Source organism: Musa acuminata, chromosome BXJ1-3 (genome assembly GCF_036884655.1).
Source record: "Musa acuminata AAA Group cultivar baxijiao chromosome BXJ1-3, Cavendish_Baxijiao_AAA, whole genome shotgun sequence".
Lineage (NCBI taxonomy): Eukaryota > Viridiplantae > Streptophyta > Magnoliopsida > Zingiberales > Musaceae > Musa > Musa acuminata.
In genome coordinates this window covers 38,446,970-38,473,150 of record NC_088329.1, presented here as the reverse complement: position 1 = coordinate 38,473,150, position 26,181 = coordinate 38,446,970, and the positions used below count along the sequence as shown (strand labels likewise).

At 38.6% G+C, this 26,181-nt stretch overlaps 2 protein-coding genes and 2 long non-coding RNA genes across 5 annotated transcripts; all 4 read left to right on the top strand.

The window, feature by feature from the left end:
• Window positions 1-827: 827 nt before the first annotated feature.
• On the top strand, window positions 828-6,347 carry LOC103979603 (uncharacterized). Its single transcript, XR_010492850.1, has 4 exons — window positions 828-1,126; window positions 1,595-3,877; window positions 5,301-5,442; window positions 5,529-6,347. It is a non-coding gene; the product is annotated as an uncharacterized LOC103979603 (long non-coding RNA).
• Window positions 6,348-9,362: 3,015 nt separating this feature from the next.
• LOC135637761 (uncharacterized) lies at window positions 9,363-10,669 on the top strand. The gene has a single exon (XM_065150536.1). It carries the CDS (start codon window positions 9,363-9,365, stop codon window positions 10,497-10,499), a length of 1,137 nt encoding a protein of 378 aa, XP_065006608.1. The 3' UTR covers window positions 10,500-10,669.
• A 4,569-nt stretch (window positions 10,670-15,238) lies between these two features.
• Window positions 15,239-21,636, top strand: LOC135637757 (vacuolar protein sorting-associated protein 9A-like). The gene is made up of 5 exons (XM_065150530.1): window positions 15,239-15,489; window positions 16,562-16,709; window positions 18,244-18,414; window positions 19,826-20,005; window positions 20,752-21,636. Exons 1-5 carry the CDS (start codon window positions 15,368-15,370, stop codon window positions 21,517-21,519), a joined length of 1,389 nt encoding a protein of 462 aa, XP_065006602.1. The 5' UTR covers window positions 15,239-15,367; the 3' UTR covers window positions 21,520-21,636.
• A 791-nt stretch (window positions 21,637-22,427) lies between these two features.
• On the top strand, window positions 22,428-25,165 carry LOC135628422 (uncharacterized). Of its 2 annotated transcripts, XR_010492847.1 has the most exons (3): window positions 22,428-23,119; window positions 23,890-24,389; window positions 24,926-25,165. It is a non-coding gene; the product is annotated as an uncharacterized LOC135628422 (long non-coding RNA). The 2 variants fall into 2 exon arrangements; XR_010492846.1 differs by having other exon boundaries at window positions 23,890-25,165.
• The last annotated feature ends 1,016 nt before the right edge of the window (window positions 25,166-26,181 follow it).

Below are 26,181 nucleotides of genomic sequence, written 5' to 3'. Positions count from 1 at the left end.
CTATATTTCCCAACTGGAAAGATAACGGAGACAATTGCATGCTCAAATTTCGGAAACTTGTTTAGTTTCATTTTTAATTTCTGATAGATCTTCTAACACGTATCAACATCGGGTACAGATTATGAACAAAGAGATACTTCTTTTTAGCTTTTTCTCCGTGCAGTAAGTTTTGAACATATTGATACTCCAAATAACTCCCACAAGACAATTCGAAGCATTTGGGAGATTTTAATTCATCACATCACATCAATCAAAGAGAGTCGAGTAAGTTTCTTAATTGAAGAGGGGAGAACGATGGGAGCAGGAGTAAAAGCACAAGTCCTGACCTAATCGGCGTGGCCGAAGCAGCTACGTAGGTAGTTCTCCTCCATCCAGTATTGGAGGTCCTCCACCCAGATCGTCTGCTTCTTGTCCTCCGCCGCGGCATCCCGGCCCTGCTGATGGCGCCTCGATTTCGACGGAGGAGGCAGTTGTGGAGGCGTGGGCACTGGTGTGGAGGAACGAAGGGCCGCTTGCGGTGATCGAATCCAAATGCCGGCCTGGGAAACCCTGTTATCGTCCCACACAAAGGAGTAAATGATTCCTTTGGGTGCGCTCGCCAACTTCTGTTATCTATTTGTTATTATTGTCATTATAATTAGCATACAAATAGGGGGGGAAAAAAGGATTCCACGCTCGCTCAGGCGCGCGGCGGCAGATTCCGTTTTCCTCCATAATGGGCCCCACGTTATTACGCGGGCCCCACAGAACCTCTCATCAGATTCGGACACGTCACCAAAATAACAAACACTTTTCTTTGTGGTTCAACATGACAACGAATCCGACCCCAAATGACTCAGTCCGATCGGACTCCCCACTCCACTTTTCGGGGATGCGGACAAGTGCCACCAGTGATCGAAGCTGCTTTACCGGCTAGATTGGCGGGGACGCGGCGGCGTTGGACGGCGACGGCACGGTCCCGTTGGCGGTGATCCTGAGGCGGCGGATGTCGTGGGAAAGGATCGAGAAGCCGGACGTACTCTACGAGGCGGCGAGAGAGAGGAAGAAGGGGGAGGACTTCACTCTCGTGAAGACCGAATGCCAGCGAGTTCCCGGGCATGGTGACACCACGGTCTCGGTTCCTGCGGTAATAAACCTTCTGACTCACAAAGTCAATATTTTGGATAGTCTCTTTTGTATTTGTAGGATTTGACTGCAGAAGAGGTAACACAATCTCAGTTCTGTACTTAGAGTTTCAGTCTACAGAAGAGGTAGTGATTTTTCGCGGAGGAGATGCCGTTAGATCTTTTTTTGATATATGTTGGCTTGACAGAGTGTTGGTAAAGCTGATCGATTCCCTTAAGGGGTTCAGACAATTGTTGCTTGAACTTTCAATGTGAGAGGTCAACGGGACTTTGGCTTGTTGGTGTACTTCAACTGTGTAGCCAAGATCAGCTCTTTTTCTTGTATTAGCTACTGTTAGAAACTTGATATGCTTAAATCAATTATATTGATGTTGCTTAATGTATCACTTACTATCAAGAGCTTCTTGTGTTTAGGCTATGTTTGCTTTGGCTTGCAGAATATGTTCACTGGAGTTTTCTTTTTCTTACAGCTTTTTGATGGTCACAACGGGTTTGAGCAGCTGCTATATACTCCAAGGAGAATCTCTTGAACAATGTTTTAAGTGTCATTCCATCAGATCTTAGCAGGAATGAGTGGATTCAAGCGTTTCCAAGAGCTTTGGTTGTAGGGTTAGTTAAAACTGATAAAAATTTCAAGGAAATAGGTATGAGCGAAATTATGTATTGACTTATTGGAGCTTACATATGGTACAACTGATTAATTATCTTCTACAGAATAACTTCCAGAGTATAACACTTGTGACCTATGTGGAGCACCTTAGCTCGGCAGACTAATGCTTACCATGAAGAAACATCTTCTAGATTATAATTTCTCCACGAGGAACTGATGCAGTAATATGCATCATTTTCTCAGCTGGTGTTTCTGCTTCATTAACATCTCTTCTTTAATTTCCATCTTCTGCAGCATCCTTCTTTTCAGCGTTCTAGTTGACAGATATATCCTTGGATATTCTTGCACACAAGTTAATGACTTTTGTCAGAACTGGTTCTGGGAAGACATTGCTGGTGTTTCTCAGCTTGTATCAAATAGTACAGTGTACTAACTACTAACATGGTACAAGTTTAATAGATCAGCATAAACATATTAGATCCGTATAGTATTTGCTGTAGAAATGGAATTATTAACAACATACTATAATATATATGTGCAATTGTCAGCAGTCAGCAGCATGGAAACAAACTAACCAATGTATCTTATTCTTCATTATTCGCACTTTTCTAGCTTTGTGATGCTTTTTCAAGTCTCTATATTTCATTTTATTCTTAGAGTTGTTTATCTTTCTGTTATAACAACATATGTTCCAAGACGAGAAGACAGAGCAGTTCTGCATTCTATTTAATATTGTAAGGCACCAATGAGTTTCTTTTTCTTTTTTCTTTATTATTTTCCACCTCCTCTCTTGCTTTCATTTTTTTCAGTGTTTTTATGCATAAATGAGCAAGATGCTATTACCGTTTATTATATAAAGGGCAAAACAAATTTCGTCTGTAAGCTTGTAAACCTATGAAGCATGAATGCTACAAAATGTTTGTCATGTCAATGCTGATACTCACATGTGGAATATTTCAAAAGAATAAAACTTTTGGATACATCTACTTTATTTTAACATTGATGTGTTTTATGCACTCCGAACAATTATATCAAATATAATATCTCAGATCATAATGAACATTGGTAGTTTTTGTGTAATTTGATTTTTCACTTAACATTTTGTGTATTTTTTAATGTTCTCTAGATGTTTGTCATTATTGATTCAAGTTTCATAGATGATGGCCGTGGATTGTCTAGATTATCTAGTCTACCATAGAAATTGTAAAAAAATGTCAGATCATATACTTGTATTATCTGCTGTGTTCCTGATATATGAGTCTTGATTTTATAAAAGAAATTGTCATGTCAGCATGAGAGTGTGATCTTAAGTTTCTTAGGAAATTATCTTGCCTTCATCTAGTCTCTATTTAAATATTTTCCAGGTTGGCCCTCTTTGGTGCTGGCCTGGTGGCTTGTGCCTATCAATCAAAATTGTTAAGGTGTTGAAGAGGGAGAGGAGAAAAATTAAAAACCAAAAGATAAATCCATCAGAGATTAACAATCAAAAGAATATACCAGAAGTCGATGCAAGATTTAACGTGGTTCGATAATTTTCATCTGCATCCATGGAGAAAACAAAATTCTTCAATATATAAGATCAATTATAAGACCCTTTAATCATCCCCACTCAAACACGAATTCTCTTGCACATCTCTCTCACATAAACCTAAATAATTTTTCTCTCAATCCTTTCTAGAAACCCTAAAGAATACCTTAAGGAGCAACCAAAGTGCCTTGACTTTTCCTCTCACTAAAACCAGAAGACTCGGGGTATATTTATAGGAACAAATACTACGTCACTAAAGAATTTCAATTTAATTAGGATTCTACTAACTAATTTGAATACAATTAAGACTCCTAAAAGTACTAACACAAAGTCTTCTATACAATGGCTCTTATATCACGGTACAATTTGAGTTCAATTTTCAGGAAGCTGTGCACACAGTGGGACTTCAAGATGATACTACATCCATTGTGGTTGACATATTACCATCAGAGAAAATATCACCTTCTTTTCCACCCTTTTAGAGGCCAGGAACAAGTGTATTTAAGAATATGTTCCGCTGAGGATCTTCTGAATCATCATTATTTTCAGATAGAGACTATTTTGAAGCAGACATGGTTGAAGAAATATTTATGGGTCCCCAGTCCTTGCTCAAAGGTCAGTGTACTGCAGCAAGCCCTGACTTAACAAGATTTAAGCTTGAATTCTATAGTATATATGAAACTGCTAGTTTAGATTTCAGTTCAGTTTGTTTATTGTTTTGCCGCATATCATCTTTTCAGTGTGAGTGTTACTCTTGCATATTTATATTGTTATGTCCATCCAGCAAAAGTGATGGGGTTCCTTGTGAAACATGAGTTTGCAAATTTGCATATATCTTGAAGTCATTCAAAGGTTTTCCTTAGGTATTATTTGATTTCAAGGACTAGTTATGTATTATCAATCTTTAGTATAGCCCAATCAAACCACCTGCTACCCACCTTATGCAAGGTAGATTATGGCCCAAGTAAAAAGGTCATTATAGTTGAACTCAAATATTTGGGAATATGTGTTTGTTGCTCATGCTGATCTCAAGAGAAATAAACAAGATACTGGAATACAGAATGTCTTGTGGTGTTTTCCATGATATCCACTATGGATTGGCATAATCAAGTTGCAGCCTATCATGTGGCTTAGAGTAGGAAGGGAGAAGCTGGAGGGGCATAGGAATTCATAGGTCCTGCAAATGCAATGAGAGGAGCTTTTGTGAATAAACATAGAGCTTCCTGCTGTTTAATTAATGTCACAAGGATTACTTAGCATCAAATGAAGACCTTCCTGCTGTAGAAACTCCTGCTAGGTTATATATATACATATAGATCAAGACAAATGTTACGGTAAGTAACTTTTTTAGCCGTGGCCTCGGGGCCGTCGCGGCTCGGTTCGGGTCCGGACGACGGGGATCTCCCTGGGGCGTTCCTCGGGGTCTCCCGGCGGCCGAGCACGGTGGTTCGGGTCGGCAGCTCGGGTCGGCGGGTCGGGTCGGTAGGTCGGGTCGGGAGGCAGCTTCGCCGTAGCACCGGGAAGAGGCGACACCGTCTCGCACCTGCACACAGGTCGGGTCGGGAGCTCGGCCCGACCCCTCCGACGATCAAGTTAGAGAAAGATGTGGAGGGGGTTTTGGAGGAGGAAAAACCTTCGTGTGTTGAGTGTGTGCTCCCCTTTGCTTAGGACTCAGGGGTATTTATAGAGGAGGTTTGATGTTACCTGACGTAGCTGTCTGCAGGGCAGGACTGTACCTTTGGTGGCGTCTGACATTACCACTGGGGTTGCGTGGGAGGCCGAGCTGCTGTAGGGTATGGAGAGCCTCGGGTAGTGTGTCGCTCAGGGGGATGCTGTCATGGCGTGTCACATCGCCATTTTTGCCCCTATCAACAAAGAGGAGCTTTTTGTGAAAATTTGTGCTTGTTTATGCAAGTTGATGTGATCTGCAACAGTAAAAAGGTCAAGTTATCAACAAGTAATGTGCAATGGCAGGTTAGATCTAGAATATCCAGTGTGTACCATGTTCAAGATGCTCAACTGTGCTGCTATTTTCCAGTTGGAGATGAAAGCAAGGGAAGGCGTTTCTGCGCATGATGGTTCATCAAGACCTGGAAAAGTGCATCCCCGGAATGGTAATTTCCTTTGCTCAATTTGTCAAACCAAGAAGGAAGCCATGGAAAGAAGACGTCCATAGGGAGGTATAACCCTTACTATGATTCTTCTGGAGTTCTTTTTACCATATAAATCACTTGATATGTTGTAATATTTTCCCTTCTTTATCTAGATTGTGCCTACACAGATAACTGAATAATCGCTGCAACTGTTGGTATTAATGGATCCTACTTCTGGCACAACCTCATCGGCAGTTCAACAGCTTATCAAGTCAGCTCTCTATGCCTCGGCAGCATGCAAAAGAGCCAGTTCCTCTGCAGATTGTGGTAACTGAGAACATTTTGCTCCCTTTACTCTGAGGCCTTAGTAGATTTGAGATAACAGTGTGTTACTTTGTCATCTTGTGTTCCATAAATTCGCAAGAATAGATCGGATTAGCAATTCTTTCCTGGTTATCTGCCATGTACAAGAACCGATACAGAGGTGTTAAAATGGTCAGTCTGTACTTTGCACCTTTATTGCTTGCTTAAGCAAGCCTTGTTTTCTTAATTCGCTAAACATCATGGTTATTATATCTCTTTGTTGCTAGTCAGTTGAGAGTGCAAAATTAACAAACAGGTATTGCCTTGCTTACATGTCCCTCATTTCTCATGTCGACGTTTTTTTTTCATCTTTTCGTTTTATGGCTCCAAAAATATTGATCTGTCAATAACAAACATTTCTGCAGGATATCCAATCTGTTAATGGCAAATTCGATCATCAGCCCGACCCGATGTGCTGAAGCTAACCTGACCTGCTTTTGCAAGAGGCATTTAACCGGATTTGGAATCCCAAATTTTATGTGCAAGAAGGTATTTTTATCGAGATGCCTCTGGAACTCAAGTTAGTAAGATATTCCGAGGTCAAAATATAGTATTAAATATGAGAGAGCTTATATTATGCATGAAGCAGTCTTAATTCTAGTTCAGTAGCTCTTTATGTGGGATGTTGATATACTGACATGGGCTGATTAGGATCTACATATTAGATTTTGATTGACTAATTAACATTTACCATACCACAACCTTCAAGCTTGTTTTATTATAATTTGGATAAATGTCAGTATATTGGAGATAGTTCTTAGTTCTGTTCCTATATGTTGGATCTAACTTGGAAGAGCCATCCATGAGAAGAAGTGACATAACTTGGGAGTTGGGAAGCCGTTGTCTTGGTTGGATAGATAGCCTTATCGCATTTAAGGATCACAATGTTACACCCTCATGATTTGGACATGCATCTTCCCATGCTTCTTAAAGCCTAGGCAAGATGTTGAAGTCTATTTATCATGGAAATGTAGCTGAGATTTATTTTGTTTATTTGGCCAAATACTAATTTGGAATCATATACGCTGTAAAAGCCAATCTTCGCACGAAAACTAAGAGTGATGGAAGAACAAACATCTCACCCTCCATCGGGAGTACAACTTACATCCATCGGTCGTATACTTCACAGGAATAGATTGTTCCTCTGCAGCACACCAAACTATGATTCCATAGTGCGATAAATGACTCTAAATAATTCTCAAGACGGCAGATGAGATGAGATGAGATGAGAAACCACGTCGACGTCCTTCACCTCCCATGGTGTCTACATTCATGCACATGAAGAATCAATTATGTCACATCGCCACAGGGACAACATCGATGGGTGACCATCTCAATCTGTACTCCTGCATTTAGTAGTTGCTGTTGAGTCCTGCCGCCGTGAGAGCTACACAATCTATGTCACTTACGACATAAATTGAAGTCGATAATAATATACCCATCAAACTCAAGATATCTTCATTAAGATTTAACATAATTATGATCGAATTCTAATGTAATATATATATGAGATGCAGTCTAGTAATAGCTCTAAGAGCTATCTCCATCCACAGATAATTATTTTTAATTTAAAATTTTTTATTATGTCTAAATATTAGATCAGTTCTGATACCAAATATCATAACCTGACTTAATATAATATTTGATCCAAAATACTTAAGGTGAAATTAATATTAGTATACTCATCGTATCCTTAATAATTTATTATAGTATTACTTATTTTTTTATGAGAGAATAATTGAGAAATGATTGTGTCAGTTATTAATCTATCTATACTTTGCAATAGTATCAACATTATTAATCTATCTATATATATGGATATCTATATATACATATAAAAAATAGATTCACATGTAAGGATAATCAAATATTTTTTAAAAAAAATTAAAATTTTATATATGAAGGGAATATGGAAAGAGAAATAAGTAATCCTCTCACTTAGAAAATTTGAGCCACATATATTCAATGACTAATAAATAGCCTTGATTTGGCTCATAACTTGCAACTTAGTATATTCCAACCTCATCAATTTCACTCAAACTCAATAAAGTAATTTAAATTGATCGTGGTAACCTTAACGAGATAATAAATCAAATCGATCATGCCACATTATTCCCAAGATTAAATAACAGTCTCCCACATACACATTACATGTATAAGATTTTGGATTCCACTGACCACATGTAATCTCATGTATATTAAATCATTTATTTAGCTTCAGTGGTTTCTGATATCTAAAGAGCAGATTGATTCTGTGCCACCTTCTTCTTTAGGGTTGTCTCTCCAAAGAAGCATAGGCTCACATGGATGAGGTGCTCGGCCATGTTCCATGTCTTTATTGCATGGTGGCGCATTCGATGAGGGGGTAAGCGTCGCACATAAGATTAGATCTCCTCTTATCCTCTTTGACCATTCATTCATGTTGTTGGCACCCAACAAAATGGGCTTAGAAGATTCATATCATTATGCCTTGTTCTCATACATAGTCATAAAACTATTGATGATGGTAAGAAAAAAAGAACAGGGAACTTTTTCTAGATTGTATCTTATTTATTATTGTTTCATTAAAAGCTTAAATTTGAAGATGAGAGAATTGATTAGTCCTAAGAATTGCATTCATACAATGTTCTATTGTGGTCTCCTTCAACCCCATAATAATAGCTTGTAGTAGCTTTTGCTTGCCAACTAATTAGGCATGCATGATATCATATATAGATCTTTAAATGACATTTGGGGGAAAATAATGAGATGAGAAAGAAGCTGGAAGACAGTATAAGCACCGGTGTACATGTCGCGATATCATCACTACCCGTGAAAGGCACCCTTGTGGTTATCTTCTTCATGGCTCCCCCGTGACTTCATCTCCCTGCCATCCAAGAAAGAGCCACCGTTTGCTTTGCTCATAAATGTAGTTTAAAGCATCCTATGGAGTCATACGAGATGAGAAGGGTAACTCATCAGAAATCTGGCGACGTGATCTTTCATGCGTTTAGGGTCTCATGTGTTCTTTCGAGTACTGTCATGTCTGGAAGAGGAGAAGCAGTTCACCCTGAGATCATATGGTCTCAAAATCATGACTCGACGGAGAGAGAATCTCTCTCGATGTTAAAATATTCGTAACTTGCTTTGGTTTGTTCATGTTTGGAAGAGGAGAAGCAGTTCACCATTGTGGTTGAGTTCAGAGTAGCAGAACTTATGTTCATGAACGTTCACTCTCCTTCTTCTTCTTCCTTGTAACGCCAGAGAATGAGGGTGACGACTGCATGGGAATGCATCTCGGGATCGAATCAGAGCCGTTCATTTCTAAGATTCAAAGATCTGCACCGAATCTTGGTGACGTCTGACGTGCATAGCACCTGCGGGGCCCCATTGCGGTGGGGACGTACGTCCGATGGGTAACTTCCGAAGTGACATATCGATTTAATTATACTATTCCTAAATTGCCCTTATAATTATTCAAAATACCGGAAGACCAAATGGACTCTCATTTCATTCTGCTCAGGGAGTTGGGGTATTTTAGTCCGAAAGGAAATAATTTTCCCTCAAATAATAGGATACGTATGTATATATATAAGGCAGAGTCACCGTCTCTGCCGGTGCTGGAAGAGACCGAGGACTTGTCAGCAGCATCTGCTCCAGATACGATGGCCGACGTCGACCGGAGGGCGCCCTCGGGGCTGATCCCGGCCCCCTACGCCGCCGGACTCCGCCGCCTCTCCGCCCGCGCCGCCCCCGCCCCCTCCCCACGCTCCGGCCTCGCCTCCTTCTCCCCCCTTGCCGACGCCGTCCTCTCCCACCTGCGCGCCGCCGGCGTCCCCCTCCTCCCTGGGCTCTCCCCCGCTGAGCTCGCCCACGCAGAGGCTGAGCTCTCCTTCGCCTTCCCCCCGGACCTGCGCGCCCTTCTCTCCCTCGCCCTCCCCTCCGCCCCCGGCTTTCCCGACTGGCGCCAGCCCCGCCGCCTCATCCCCGCCCTCCGACTCCCCCTCGCCGCTGCCTCCCTCCAGATCAGGCGCCGAGCCGCTGGCGCTGACCCAGCCCGCGCAGCCCTCCGCCGCGCTCCCCTCCTCATCCCCGTCTTCGAGCGCTGCTACCTCCCCGTCCGGCCCCCGCTCGCGGGGAACCCGGTCTTCCTCGTCGACGAGTCCCGCATCTCCTGCTGCGGCGTCGACCTCGCCGACTTCTTTCGCCGGCAGTCGCTGCTACCCTCCTCGTTCCCCGCCCCGCCGCTCCGCCGCCAGCTCTCAGCCGCCGAGAAAACCTTCCTGCCGCCGCCCCCACCGTCCGACTCGAGGCGGAGCCTCGACTCCATCGCCGGAAAAACTCCCCGCTGGATCGAGTTCTGGAGCGACGCCGCCGCCTCCGACCGCCGTCGCCAGAGCGCTTCTTCCGCCTCGGACCCGGAGCTGTTCCTGGAGATTCGAGTCAAAAGGCTCCCCGACTGGGTGAGGAGCTACTTGAACCGGATGGGGACGGTGCTGAAGGATGGCGGGTGGGGGGAGGCAGAGGTGGCGGAGATGGTGGAGGTGACGGCGGCGACCGGGTTCTGCGACGGCAGGGGAGACGCGGCGGCGGTCGACGGTCAGGTGGTTCTGGACGCGCTCCTGCTGAAGGCGGTCCGCTGCTCGGACTCGCTCCGGCGGGCGGGGTGGAGTTCCGAGGAGGTCTCCGATTTGCTGGGGTTCGACCTCCGGCCGGAGCAGCGGCGGAGGCCTCCACTGAAGCTACCACCGGAGATCGCCGTCAAGATTGGGAAGCTGGCCGAGGCGGTGTCCCGATCCTGAACTGTAGTACACGGGCTGTATTATCGTAAAAACTATGTATTCTTTTCTATTATTAACAGAAAAAAACACTGCTTCCTTTAGACAATACTTTTCGTATTATAAGCATGACGAATCTTTTTATCTGTATTATAAATCTGGAAATAGAAGAGGAACATCGAAGTATGCGATCACTGATATCTTTTGGCTTTGTTTTTGTTGGATTCATTGGCCCATCTCTCCCTCGGAGACCGCAAGCTTTGGGAACACAGCAGCAACATAAAAGAGAGAAAGGCTCTTTCTGTTGTTTAATATGACAATTGTAATATATATAGTTCCTGTGATATTATATATATATATATATATATATATATATATATATATACATACATATATCTATATATATGTATATATATATATATATATGTATATATATATATATATATGGAGTTCGGAATGAAGCACATAGCGAAGCACTTACCGAGGAAGTGGGTAAGTAACCACCGGTGTATAATATCGAGGCAGTCTCTGTAGCACACGTGCCGCCGCGGATGCCGCTGCTGCTGCTGGCCGCACCGTGCCACCATCGCCAACGGTCACCTGCCCGCTGCTACTAGAATACAGAAGCAAATGGCTTTGCCGCTGACTCGTGCACGACTGACACTCTTGGATCCTTCTCACCGGCACTGCTCCGCCATCGGTAACGCATTAGTACTGCAAGCAAGCACCAGCTTCGTCTATGGACAGTCTGTGACCCATCGAGGCTCGCGTGTCCCCCTCGTCGCTGTGTTCGCACCAAGACGCCAAGCAGTCGTGGAGTGCTGTTGTTGGCTCCCCATGACTCGGCGGTCCTTGGGACGCCGGATGTCGAAGAAGGACAGCACCAGCTCCCGAAATATGTCACAGGTGTTTCTCACCTGGAAGCTTGATCGGCCGTTTCGCGGCAGCCCCAAACGGGCTGCATAACTTGCTGTTCCTGGTCGGAGAAGACACGGTCGAGTGGACCCTCCGGAGAAAGGGCCACTCGTCTGCTCTTGCAGGGATTCACAATAATAGCAGATGGTAAACATGGCAGACCAAGCTGAGAAAACTGGCTTCCATTGTGTTCTTTCCCTGCTTTCTCTTCACGTCCTGTTGGAGCATGGTAATGGTTCCCAGTAAAATCACGAAGGCGATTGATTTCTTGTTCAGGAGCCGTGTCTAACCAAGCCATCCCGTTCTACAACTTTGGATAGCAGAACGCAGAATCTGACGGTCTTTGGGCGATCTCAGAATAGGTAGCTTAAACTCCGTTTTCTCAGGCCAACATTGCCTCGAGTTCTACAAGCGCCGCGAAGACTCAGGCAACAGCCAAATGCGCAGCTTGAGCAAGCAAATATATCGTACAATCATTTTATCGAACATTTCACGTGCAGCCTCCTATCACAAGTGCAACATTGCGACGGGTTAATTATATATTATCCCTATCTCTATCATTAGTTATATTTATATCTCAATTTTTATACTTTTTAAAAATATATTAATATTTTTATAATTACGAAAATAAAATATCTATGTCTATTTATCCTGATGTAATCGATTTTATCAACAAAAATATGAAAAAAAAAATAATTTTAATATTTTAATTAGTGATGACGGATAACGATGCTGTTGGAGGCTACAAGTGGTTATTGTAAATAAGAAAAACGACGACAAGAGATGAGAGCCATCACTCAGCAACTATATTGATATTGGCACAAATGAAGAATGATGAAAAGGTCGCTCGACAATTGCATTGACGCAGATGCAAAGCGGTCCTCATCTCTCATCATCGTTTTTCTAATCCACAATAGTCACATGCGGCCCCCAATGATGCCATCATCTATCACCATCAACTAAAATATTAAAATTATTTTTTAATATATATATATTTTTTATATTTTCGTTGATAAAATTGACATCGTTAGAGTAAATAGACTTAGACATTTCACTTTTGTAACTATAAGGATTCAATGTAATTTTTGATAGTTAATTACATAAGATAATCTATAATTAGCCCTCTAAACTCTCTCAAAACATTATCCAATCGACTCAATTAGAAAAATTTAAACCAATTTTATTGTTATTTGTTCCTTTTGATGAATACTTGAAAACCCACTTGAAGTAACGAATCGAGTTTCAAGACGAAAAAACTCCCCCTGGATCAATTAATTCTTTCGAAATGTTTCACCGTCTAACCAGAAAAGGATATCAATTCCAAATCTTGGGTCTAAAAAGATGAATTCTGTATTCCGAAATACATGTTCTATAGTTTTGATGAATTTATATCTATACTTATTAGGTTAGATTAGTTAGTTAGATTAGACTAGTCTGGACAGTCTCAATCTATTCCCATAAGAGGTTATCATGGTAATAGAGATTAATTACAATGTGACATGATTTTTTCATGCACTTTGTGCATGTTCCTAAAAAATGTCTCAATCTATTCTATACTTAATGTATACTGCTCAAAATGTATGAGGTTAAAAGTAGAAGGGAAAAAAAGAAGATAATACTTTTATAAATAACATTTAGTAATTGATCACGTCTCCCCCACCATTAATTTAGCAATAATTGATCACCACCTTAATCTCATTCATTCAGGTAACATATAATGATATATAGTGTTTACATGAGTATGGGATAAAATCCTAAATTTCTCGATACCTTGTGCTTCAAATTAAATAGTGGTTGGCTATAAACTCCTCTACGTGTTGAACGATTGACACCTATTATAACACTTACAAAGAAATAGTTTTCAGATTATTATGTTCACAGCACGTAAGGAAATAATTCTTATATAATAATTGACCTATTGGTTTCATACATAAGTTAAGAGGTTGATTGAATGTAATCAACCTTGATTTAAGATCTCGACAAGAAGGATATGTTGGTTCGATGCAGCGGCATAGTGACTGTGGAAGATGCAAAATGATCGAGAAAGGCACCACCACTCAAATAATACTCGTGAGTGTCATACAATTTCGAATGGTATCGCTTGGTACGGGTGGTACGTACCGATCTGACGACATATCGGTACGCGGATCATCGATAGATCGTGCTACAGTAATACACTATAGCAGTGCTATAATAAAAGGAAATCGTTCGGTACATCCCAGTGTACTGCTCGGTACGTTGGTACTGTACCGTACCAAACCAACCTTGAAACACCGGTATGGTATAGTATTACATACCTTGGTGGGTGTTATGTTTCAGAAAAGAGGCTCTGATATTGCATCATAATATTATTTTTGCATATTTACAAGCTTGCCAAGATCCTAAATCATGGGTGATTGCAATTAACCAATCTCTTAATTTAGGTATTAAATCAATCAGTTAATGATCGTAGAGGAATTGTTTCTTCGTTATAACACTAGCCACGCGTTCCGCATGCATGTTATAGACATTAGGTTCAATTGTGTTAAACTTACGGTAATTCAGGTCAAATGAGAGTTGAACTTGGATTGATTTTTTAGGTTAAGACTATATTAAGATGATCTAATCAATATTACTCTCTATAGTTAACTATGATTAATATTTCAATTTTTATACTTAAAAAAATAACATTGGGTTCCTAAAGGTAAAATATTTAACAATAATTCTTCTTACGTTGTTAACTTCAGGAGAAAAATCACACATATAACAAAAAAACAAATGAAAAAAATAAAAAAAATAATTTTATTATCTTTTCAAATTGCTTGTCTGTAGTCTGTTGCTACTTGTCCATCGCATTTGCTCACTTATCGCTCGCCTATTGCACTTGTTCACTCATCATTTATCCGTCGCACTCACTCGTGAGCAAGTACGATGGGTGAGCAAGTACGATGATCAAGCAAGTGCGACAAGTGAGTAGGTACGATTGGCGAGATGCGAGTGAATAAGTGTTACGGGCAAGTGGCGAGCGACAAGTGTGACGATCGCATAGAATAATTAAATTATATTTTTATCCTTCCATTCACGAGTTTTTTTGAAGTGATAATACGTGTGATTTTTTTCATCTACGAAATTAACGACTTAAAGAGAATTGGGATTAATGTTTCACCTTCATAATTGTATGAACCCAATATTACTTTTTAAAATATTAGGATCGAGATGCTAATCATAGTTAATTATGGAGGTAATATTTAATTACCTCGATAAGCCTAACTTACTAATTATTAATTCAAATTGATATTAGTACCATTTTAAAAATATTTAGAAATATTTGGGATCAAATAATTGATGAAAATAATAAAAATATTTTAGGTATCCAAAATTTTAATATTTTAATTATGTGACGGAATGTTGAAGATAATTGATATATAAGAAATATTTAAATATCTAGAGGGTATGTAGGTAAAAAAAAAAGATATAAAGGTCCAAAATGATAAATTTGTAAAATAAAAAAGCTTACTATTCACATCTCTTCTTTGCTATTTAACTCCATTATTATTAATAATCACTTAAAATAATAAAATATTATTTACTATTTATAATCTCGATATTACTAATTTTATTATTTTCATAAATTTTATTTTATAATCTGATATCTCTCTTGTCAATATCAAAAAAGAGGAACAAAGAAGAAGAGAAGGGAGAACAAAAAAAAAAAAATATTTATAAATAAATAATTTAGAAATATTAAAAGATTTTAAAATAAGATTATAAATAGTAAAAAGATCGCGAAAATTAATTAATTTAAATTAATTTTTTTTAAGAAAAAAAGGGGAAATAGTTTGGTGACTCGTTTGGCCGTCGGAGGCGCGAGGCTTTCGTATCTCTTCCTGTGTCTTTCTTCTATCGGCCACTCTAAACCTCGTTGGTTTCTTCCTTCTCGTCTTCCCGGCGAACGTTTCGATCTGTATATCCTGCGTGGAAAGACCATCCTCCACGAGATGGAGAACGGCGGCGGCGGCGGCGACGCCTTCGGCTCCTCCACCGCCCCTCTCACCTGGCATGACTTCTTGGAGCGGATGCGCCACCCCTCAGCTTCCGATTTTGTCAAATCGATCAAGAGGTCAGCGCCCCCCTCTTCCGTTCCATGTAGAGGCTTTAAAACATGTGGTATTTCTCGATTTGATTCTGTCAAGCGGCTGCATTGCCATTGGGTAGACGGAGATTGGGGTTCTGATTAGCATTACGGTGACCTTGTTTGGTTTGCCAGTGCTGATTTGTTACTGGAAGAGCCTGTTGAATTTCTTACACATCTCAGCCGTCATTAGAGATATTGGCTTTTCTTGGCAGTTGTGGCATTCAATTTATGGATGATAATTGGTTCTTGAACCTTCGTTTTTACCTCTGGATTCAAGCCTTTGCTAGGTTATCCGTTCATCATATCTGGTACGATCCATGGGGTAGGATTTATGCAATGGAAGCAATCAATTTATTTGGGAGATAAATAAATTATACTGTATGGTAATATCAGGTGTTAAATGAGTGCTTTGGAGGCTTAGCTGCATTTTTTTTTTTTTTTTTTTTTTTCTGTTTGCTGCTAACTCTATCTTGTAAAAGTTCTCTATCAATAACAATCAAATAGTTGCAGAAACTAAAGAGGGACCATAAATTATTTTTAAGTGTCACAATTTTGATTTTGCAAAAGCCCATCATAGATATGGTCAATCTATCCTAATCCTGATCAGAAATGCAGTAAAATATTAACCTCAAGCAATATTGGTTCAGTCTTGGCAGGTGTCGGCCAATGCAAATCTGACAATTTTGTTGAGCTCGTTATTGACCTAATATTGTTATTTGGATGAATGCTCACTCCTTGTTTGAGATTTAATTTTCTTATTTATGTTCTCTTAATTTTAGCAAATCATCTCAGGGTTGTTACGCTCTTATGTGGATACTACAGATAATAATGTTAATTTCCTAATACATAAAAACCATCTTGAAAAATGGCTTTGCAGATCTTTTATCTGAAAATCTCAAAACTGTCACATAGGTTACACTGTTTTACAATGCATGCCATTGATTTTGTTCTTCAGCAGCTTTTTTTTTGATAGGAAACCAACTGTAGTAAAAAATGTCTAATATTTTTTGCATCTGATATGGTAATGTGCTTAAGATTGATTATTTTGATATGGCAGCTTCATCACATCCTTTTCAAATAAAGCACCTGATCCAGAAAAAGATAGTGCTGCTGTACAGGAGTTTCTTGCCAACATGGAAGGAGCTTTTAGGGCCCATACGCTTTGGGCTGGTAGTTCGGAAGAAGAACTAGAAAGTTCTGGAGAGGTGAGCTTTTGCAAGTTGTTTTCCATGAATTCATTGGGATATGCAACACAATTTTTGTGTTTTATGGAAAACATTTTCTGAAAATGGAAAGGTGATACATAAAAATTGCTGATCTTTATCCTATCACAGGATAATGATACTTTTAACAACTTGTGAAGGTCAAAAGGATGCTTATATACATGTAATCAAATAGACACACAGCATATCTCTATTTGTAATGGGTAAACTCAGTGCAAAAGACTCCCATCAGTGCAGGTCTTTGAAGGGTTAATGTACATAATCTTATCCCCGCATATAGAGATATTGTTTCTTAACTCGAATCCTGGTCTCTTAGATTATAAAGAAGCAAACTTTTTACAATGCCATTGCTCACCCCCAAGTATATTTCTATTAGACATTACAAATATCTAAGTAAGCTTCCTTATATTTGCTAGTATTATCTGAATGTTCATTTCCTAAGTTGCACTAATTCTTCATTGGTGGAAAAAACAGATCAATTTCGGAGGCAATGTCCTAAATCTACTACAAAAAGGAAAAAACTACACTAGAAATGTCTGGTTCATTACCAATCCAAGTAGTAGCCCTCTAGAGGCACAAATCTAGACATGTAGGAGGATCAAGATAAGTACTGCTGAATATTAGATGTCGACGATTCCTTTCTTTTTTGTTGTAATTTCTCCATACCATAGATTCTAACTGTTTGCTTCAAGATTCAAATAGCTAGTATATGACTCGACCTTTGAACAAAAGGAATTTTTCTGTTTTTTCAATGGTTAAAAGTTGTAAATAGGTCTCCATTTACTCTTCCTTTTCTTTAAGAAGAACAAGGGTCATGGATTGTTGAGTGAACCCAACTATGGAATATTCATTAAAGATTTACCTTTTGTGTTGAAAGCTCATTTGACAGTTCTTGACCAGAGTTGTTCCATGTATATATTCATATAACATAATAAAATCTCTATATCAGTGTCCATCGTTTCAAAGTCTTTGCAAGGGGTTTCTGGATTCAATCTATTGACCTTACTAATTGTTAGTCTACCCACATTTCTCATCAAGTGACAACGTAAGGCTTCTCTTGTCAGTTGTGTTTTGTGATCTTATGACTTACTGGAATATATGTCTTTGTTTTTCCCCTTTACTCAATGTTCAAAAGTCCATATTCCTTTCCATTCACTCTGTGATTTTTGATAACTATCTGCAAGTTACACATGCTGACATCTATGTCTCTTAGTAAGTGCTGATGCCTGTAAACTTGCAAGTTTGCTTTCACAATCTTCCTCTCTTCTCAATGATAGAGCGTCAGAGCCTGTCCGTAGGAATAAACGGCTAATATGTGACAATTTAGTTTTGTTCATATATATTTCTGAGTGACTTTCCTTCAGACAACTTGATCAATGGTTCCATTTCATGATTTTTTTGCACCTTTCATTATGGAAATATTTACACTCATATTCATGTTTGTCAATGCTTTGATCATCATTTTTTCTTTCTGAACTTAAGGATGTTTCTGGACATTTTTTATACATATTTACAGGGCCTGGAGAAATATATCATGACAAAACTTTTTAATCATGTATTTGCATCAGTTCAAGAAGATGCAAACAGTGATGAAGAACTTACTGAGAAGATGGCTTTACTACAACAATTTGTACGGCCTGAAAATTTAGATGTAAAGAAGGCCTTCCAAAATGAGACATCATGGCTGGTGAGTTGATTAACTGAGAGAATGGCCTTATCACTCATCACACTTGAACGAAATCATACCTCTGACAATTGATTTCCATATCTCAACCCATCTGGATTTATGTTATAATTATTGTACCATTGACAATATCTAACTAACCAAATTTTGGCTAACTATTTTGAGAATCATTTGGCATGGTGAAAACTGATGAATGATTTAAGATATTTTGAATTATTTGGGGGTTGATATTACCATCGAATAACATATATTTTTTTGTAATTTACCATGTAAAGAACAATTTAAGTATCAACAGCAGATGTTTTTGTGGTAATTAACTCCATTGTGTAATAATCTTTGTTGATATAAATTCAATGGTTACTGAATTTTTTCCCTTAAACTCCATACTAAGAAATTCATGGAGCAGTTTCCTCGCTTTTATGGATATCGATTTTAATTAAGCTATCTATTGAATTCGTCTTAAGTGCATGATATTCTCTTTTATCATGAAATTCCAGTTGCTTGGTATATACTCTGATATTGCGATCTAATTTCTCCTTTTTGTCAAATGCCTGATGCTGCAACGGTTACTTGCTTTTCCTATTTTTAGGTGGCAAATTTATTTATGGGAAAATTATTTACTTTCAATTGAGAATGTCATAAATTTAATTATTGGAAAGGACGTCAAAGATATTCAGGCCTTTAGATGATGTGCTTAAGTTATACCCTGCTTGTTTATATAATCTTACTATAATCATATATTTTTTCCTAGTGTTGTAAGTTTGCTTATGATGTTGTCAGTATATGTCATGTTGATTTTGCAGTCTGACGTTGCATATTCACATTCAGATAATCTCTTCTGAGTACAGCATTTGCTTCTTCATCCACAAAGAATTACAATTTCTTTTTCTTGATGTTGCTCTTTTCGCTACAATCTTAGCATCTCCAGTGATGTCATGTCACATATCTGTATTCAATTTTCTAATTTGAGTCAATTTTTCATTGTTATCTACTCCTAAGATGTTGCTGATGTTGAATCAGGATTTCCTTGTTCGAACTTTGAACTGCCTTTTATGATGTACTGTCAGCCAAATGCCGACCTCCACACTTCTCTATCGAATTTTGAAACAGCTTTTAACATCCAATAACTACCATTTCACATTTGCTAATTTAGTAATTATTGATTAACATTTGGGCCATTATATGGCTCTAGTTCATCTGAAATTATCTTTACATACACCAAGACGGTTATCTCTAATCATATATTGTTCATATTTGTGATAGCTTTCATAGAAGGAACTGCAGAAGATTAGTATGCACAACGCTCCTAGAGAGTAACATTTGGGGCATTATATGGCTCTAGTACTTCTGAAATTATCTTTACAGGCACCAAGACGGTTATCTCTAATCATTATATTGTTTATATTTGTGATAGCTTGCACAAAAGGAACTGCAGAAGATTAATATGTACAAGGCTCCTAGAGACAAGCTCATTTGTATCCTCAATTGTTGCAAAGTCATTAATAACTTGCTATTAAATGCTTCAATCACATCAAATGAGAACCCTCCAGGTGCCGATGAGTTTCTTCCTGTCCTCATTTATGTTACCATAAAGGTATGTTTTCCATGCAATGACCATGCTGAAGAAGCAGTTGCTTTTTAACATTTCTCATTCCATTTCAATTGTGTGCCAGCTATTCCACCATAGTCAAGTCCATGAATCCATAAATATTGGTAACTTACCATAGGCAGGGTATAACTATTTTTATTCATCAGATAAGTTGGTGGTTGCATCAAGTAGTTGAGTTCTCAGTTTTATAACATGATTCAAGAAGTGACTTTGGCCAAAATTAATGTGCAATTATAACAAGATAAACAATAAGTTTCCAACATATTTGGCTAAAAAGGATGATAGAAATCGGCCCTTTTTTTGGGCCCTGACTGTATGCTCTCCACCTTTGTTGCTTATCCATCTCCTCTCTTGTTTGATTCTCTCTTTGTTGAATGTTGCTGTTTTGAATTTCTGATATATAACATGTTGTTTCTCCTTAATTATATATTTTTTTAGTTTTAATATTCATAAGCACCTAGGCTGGCCTGGTGCCTCGAATGTTTTGGCACCTTGATGCCTTTAGCATCGAGCACCTTTAACTACACTGTATCATAGATACTGTACTTTGTTTCTACCAGACTCCCTGCTTCCTTAGGGACTCGCCAAATAACAAAAATAGTGGGTCATAATTGTGTTCTAGAGAACCAGAAGAACTTAGGTTCTGAAGGAACTTCTACGTGTTCATTGATATTTGCAGCTTTCATCATGCATTTCCTGCTGAAGATTAATAATACTTTTATAAATTTCAGGCAAACCCTCCGCAACTGCATTCGAACCTGTTATACATACAGCGCTACAGGTGCCAGTCACGATTAGTCTCTGAAGCTGCATATTTCTTCACGAATATCCTCTCTGCAGAATCTTTTATTTGGAATATTGATGCACAAGCTCTTTCAATGGAGGAGGCAGAGTTTCAAAAGAAAATGCAATCTGCCAGAGCACATCTAATGGGCATATCAACTGGGACAGAAGGTCAGAAACCTGAACCCAGTCAAGACACCATGGAACGAGGTTTAGGGCTAGTGAAAGCCAACAGGGAGCCGGACAACACAGCATCTGTTGAAGGACACCATGCCCCAAGCCAATCTTATGTTATAAACCAGGATGTGGATGGAAAGGATAAGCCACTAGCTAATAGGTTGTCCATCTCAGATCTAGAGAAGAAAGGAACTGCTGACCTTTTGAAGGATGAAAACATAAGCAGATGTTTTCAGGACTACCCGTTCTTATTTGCTAGTGCTGGAGATCTAACAGTTGATGATGTCGAAAGCCTTCTAAATTGCTACAAGCAGCTTGTTCTTCGGTATGTAGCTCTTTCGAGAGGATTGGCCAGCAATGAGTCTCTTCCTCTACCCAACACGCAAACACCATCTAGACTCCGAACTGTCGAGAACTCTGCACATGTGATAGGAACAGAAATGAAAAATGAGGGATATGAAGAAGTTAGAACGAAAACTGGCAGTTCCACTGAGGATTTGGTCCTGAAAATGGATGACACTGCTGAAATAAGTTCATAAAAGGATGTGCAGAATTCATAAGCTTATATCTGTGCACTGAAGCCACAGGAATTGTTGTCTGCCATGGACAAGCATAGGAGAGCTTAGTGCAGCTTGCAAACAGTAGCTTTTGTTTGTGCTTAAAGGTTTGAATGCTCAAACGAAGGACACAACAGGCTCATCGTGGTTCTTGATTAAGCTGTTGATTCTTTATTCTTTTGTAGTTCCTGATAAAGAGTTTAATTGGTTGATCAATAATTCCAAAAGATGAAGTTATTAGGAAAATACTATATATTGATGAGTTGCTGGCTATATATATATATATATATATATATATATATATATATATATATATATATATATATATATATATATATATGTATGTATGTATGTATGTATGTATGTATGTGTGTGTATATAAATATATATATATATAAATATATATATATATATATATATATATATATATACATATATATATACATATATTATATATATACATACATCATATATTGATGAGTTGCTGGCTATATATGTATGTATGTATGTATGTATGTGTGTGTGTGTTTGTGTATATATAAATAAATATATAAATATATATATATATATATATATATATATATATACACACACACATATATATATATATATATATTAGGAAAATTGTATTTAAAAGTAATTAGAAAAAGTCAAGAAGAAAAATATTGGTACATGATATATAAATAAATATGTACCTACGAAAGTAATAATTCGGACCTCACCTCGATCAATCCAACCCACCTAGTAGGGATCAAGATGAGTCTCGGGTATAGAGATTGGGTCTGGGTCTGGTTGGACCAGCCCAAGGCGGTGATCTCTTCCATCTCGAAAGAATACGGTGTTGATTTGTCGACCATCAGAAATAGACGAATCGTGTTTGCTGCCCGAAACCATACAACAGCTCCCTCCTAGTGGCGGTCTATCTCTGCGGATGCTCCTCTCTCCTTTTCGTTTTCCGTTCTTCCCTCCATCACCACCATCTCCCACAGCCGGCGGCGGCGCCGCAGCAGCAGCATCAGGCGATTCCCTTCAGGTTCTGCAATCCGGTTCCCTTCCCCAATTTCCTGCTCGCAAGAAAGTGGTTAATCCATTTCTCGTCGGCAAAAACGATTGATGGCCCAACCTCCGCGCCAATCGACTTAAGCCTTGCCGCTTGCCCTGATCCGTCCAAACCTTCCTGTAATCCACTTTTCTCCCTTCCCCGACCTATTTCCAGGGTTTCATCTCGGTTCGTGCAGTGCTGACCCTCTCCCGTTCTCGTTCTTCCTGTTTGGCTTCGATCGGTAGTCATCCATGTCATGGGCCTCGTCCCCGGCGCAGGGTCCACGGCCGCTGTCGTTGGCGGATGGAGCTGCTGGGAGCTGAAGAGGAAGCGCCCCAAGGAGCAGGACCTCCTGGAGAACTCGCAACTTTCCTCCAGCCGCGATCGGTCTCCACTGGGTTAGGGCTCTCATTGGACGACCGGAGGGTCGCATCTTCGTCCGGGGAGTGGCCTCTTATCATCCTCCCGACGATCGACGAGGACATTGATCGCGAGGTGCGGCGGATCGACGCGGATATCGATTGGTTCATCAAGTTCGAGGTCAGTATGCTCTGATAGGCTGCTTTGAGAAACTTATAGTAACTAGCTTAAGATGATGCCTCTCTCCATGCCATTTCCTCTGATAACAAGGATTTATTGCTTTGTTTATGTGGAGCAAAGATAATTATAATTATGAGTTATTTGTTTGGTCAACACTCAACATTCTTCATTCAAGATTTATCCCTACTAAGTCTGTGATAGATAGAGTTGGTGAACGAATTTGTACCTTTCTGGAAAGCAATCTGTAAGCTAAAGAAGCGTGGCTGGTCCAAAATGACACCATTGAATCATGTACTGCAGAGTATTCTGATCTCTTATGTGTACAGTTGCTCCTTGAACCATCTCTTAGGAATTGGCATGTACTGTCCTTCTTCGATCGAGTACATCACTTTTTCTATATTAAATCATTGAGAAAAGGGTTTTAATTATATGTATATATATGTATATATGTATATGTATATATATGTATATGTATATATATGTATATATGTATATACATATATACATATATATACATATTTATTAATTTTACATTCAATGTATGCTATAGAAGTTCAGTTTTAACTATTTAGTTTATCTACCGTACACCATATTGAATCTTTTCATATCAACTCTGACACTCAAAATGGATGTGTTTTGCTTCCAAACTTTTGCCATGACCATAAAAATTTATGCATCTGATGAAACTCATGCCTAGTATCTATGTGAAGTACTCTGACAACAGATACTTACTACTCGCAATTTAACGTTTGGTATTTGCCAATTTGCAGGGTGGTGGTTATTGTTAAGAGTTAAGGAAACTATCTGTACAGGATTGGTATTGTCCAAATCTCGGTCCATCAAACTATCTGCACAGGATTCACAGAAACGTTCATGTGTAATGAGCAGCGACCATTGGACATCTGATATCCTTGTTGCAATCTCTACCAACTGATCTATGGTGAGACACATTTTGCAGAATGTAAGACTTTCTGGGCCAAGTTCAAGGTCATTACAAGTAGCACCATTCACTCCAATCTTTGGCATATTAACTAATGCAAATACCAGTTGCTTCAGAACCGATTTGTTCCTACAATGCCAAGAGAGCTGCCTCCGATCATCACCCCTGTTAATTGCTCGCAGAGAGGACATTGTCTAGGCTACGTTCACAGCCACATGAGGTGTTGGTCAAGCACGAGAAAGGACAGGAGAGTCTGTCTTATATCTGTGGAACCAAATTTTACGTGATTTCTTCGGTGTTTATACCGAATGCCAAGAATGACTTGTTCAGGTAATACATCTTTCTTGCTTTTCTTTCCATCTTCTATGCAGTTTCGATATAATGAATTAGGCTCATCTTTAAATATTGGATATTTGAACTCACTGCTTTGTTTAGCACTTGAATTAATTGATTATAATCTCTGCAAATCATCAGGAATGATAAGCATTTGACACGGGAAACAAGTCTAGCATTATACTTTCTTTAGAATCTCAAGTTGTATCATCTCATGATTTTATGATCCTACATACCCAAAATAAACCAAATATTGATTATAATATCTGGACAGGATCTATATCGAAATCTTATCATACGGTAGGGAAATTTCTCTCTTTTTTTTCTTTTAGAATTATATGTTTCTTGATTTGTTTATTGCATACTTAAGAGACTCTTTGTTCGAGCACTCTCAACATCCTGCCTTTTTTTGGCTTAGCTGTTGGTATGGTGTCACTCATTTGACATCATGATTTATGCATCTTATTTTATGCTGTATGTTGTGATTCACTTTCTTCTGCATTTGGACTAATTTTATTATGACAACATGATAGATGTCGGTACACAACAATCATGCATTTTGTTATTCAATCAATACATGGAAGCTGTCAAGGCGCAGACCAAATTATCATCACTAAGCCTTCTTTTGTATCCTCTAGTGTTGCTCAAGTTGCTCCCATTATTTATTTTCTTTTAGAAGGTTGATCGTGACATCCAGCTTATCAAAGTCCCAGATATTGTAATCATCAACAGTTTGTAATGCCTCACTAAACCCCATCAAGCTTTCATTTTAATGTCCTTTCCTCTATAGTATTAAATATAACATAATGATCAACATCCAATAAGGCTACATTTAGGAACATATTTTATTGAGGGCCCAATATATATTTTAAAATATAAATTGGTATTTGATAATTTTTTTTAATTGCATCTAGTTTGGATGTCAGATTAAAAATACTTAAATATTGATGCTACCTCTAGTTAATATTATTTTTTTTATTGTTATATAAAAATGAAAATGAATGAAAATGCTTTTATTTTAAAATTATTTTTTACTATTTATAAAAATTTTATTTATTATAAGATTACATATATTTATTTATTTAAATAAATATATATATATATATTATTTTATTTTTAAATAGGTAAATTTATTTAAAATATTGAATACAATTTTAAAAATATAAATTTATCAAGTAACACTTGCATTAATCTACAATTACTCAAATATTTTTTTTATTCTAACTGCATATTAAAAATATAAATATGTTTTCAAACGTAGTCCAAGGAATGGTGTACGATGTTGTCGTTGGGTCCATGTCATTTCAGAAAGTTGCATGTGATTATTGAATTCTCTCTTTAATAGAAATTAAAGGCCTATTCAGCTATTCTCGACCCCACATAACGATGAAAATATAGAAGACCCTTTTGTGCCTTTATTGATATGATCTAAATAGTTTTATAGTCTTTCATTATCTTTAAGATTGTGCAAATCACTCCACTAATGTGACTAATTGTAGTTAGCAATGTATTTATTTTCAAATTGACTGTCTTTTGGATCCCAAGTTTGGTTTTAATTCCCACCCGCAAGAATTATCTTCCCAAGTATTTTTAATCCCTGTAAATTGAATTAAGTACATGCTAATCCTTATTTTTATCCCACACTATAAATAGGTATAGCGTTATATTTCAACTCTTTACTGTTTGATCTCTGACACCGTAAAATGACGCGCGCTGTGAAGTACACCAGAAATAAGGGCCCACCGAAGGTGAAAGGAAACCCACCATGCATCTCGCCACGGACTCGGTC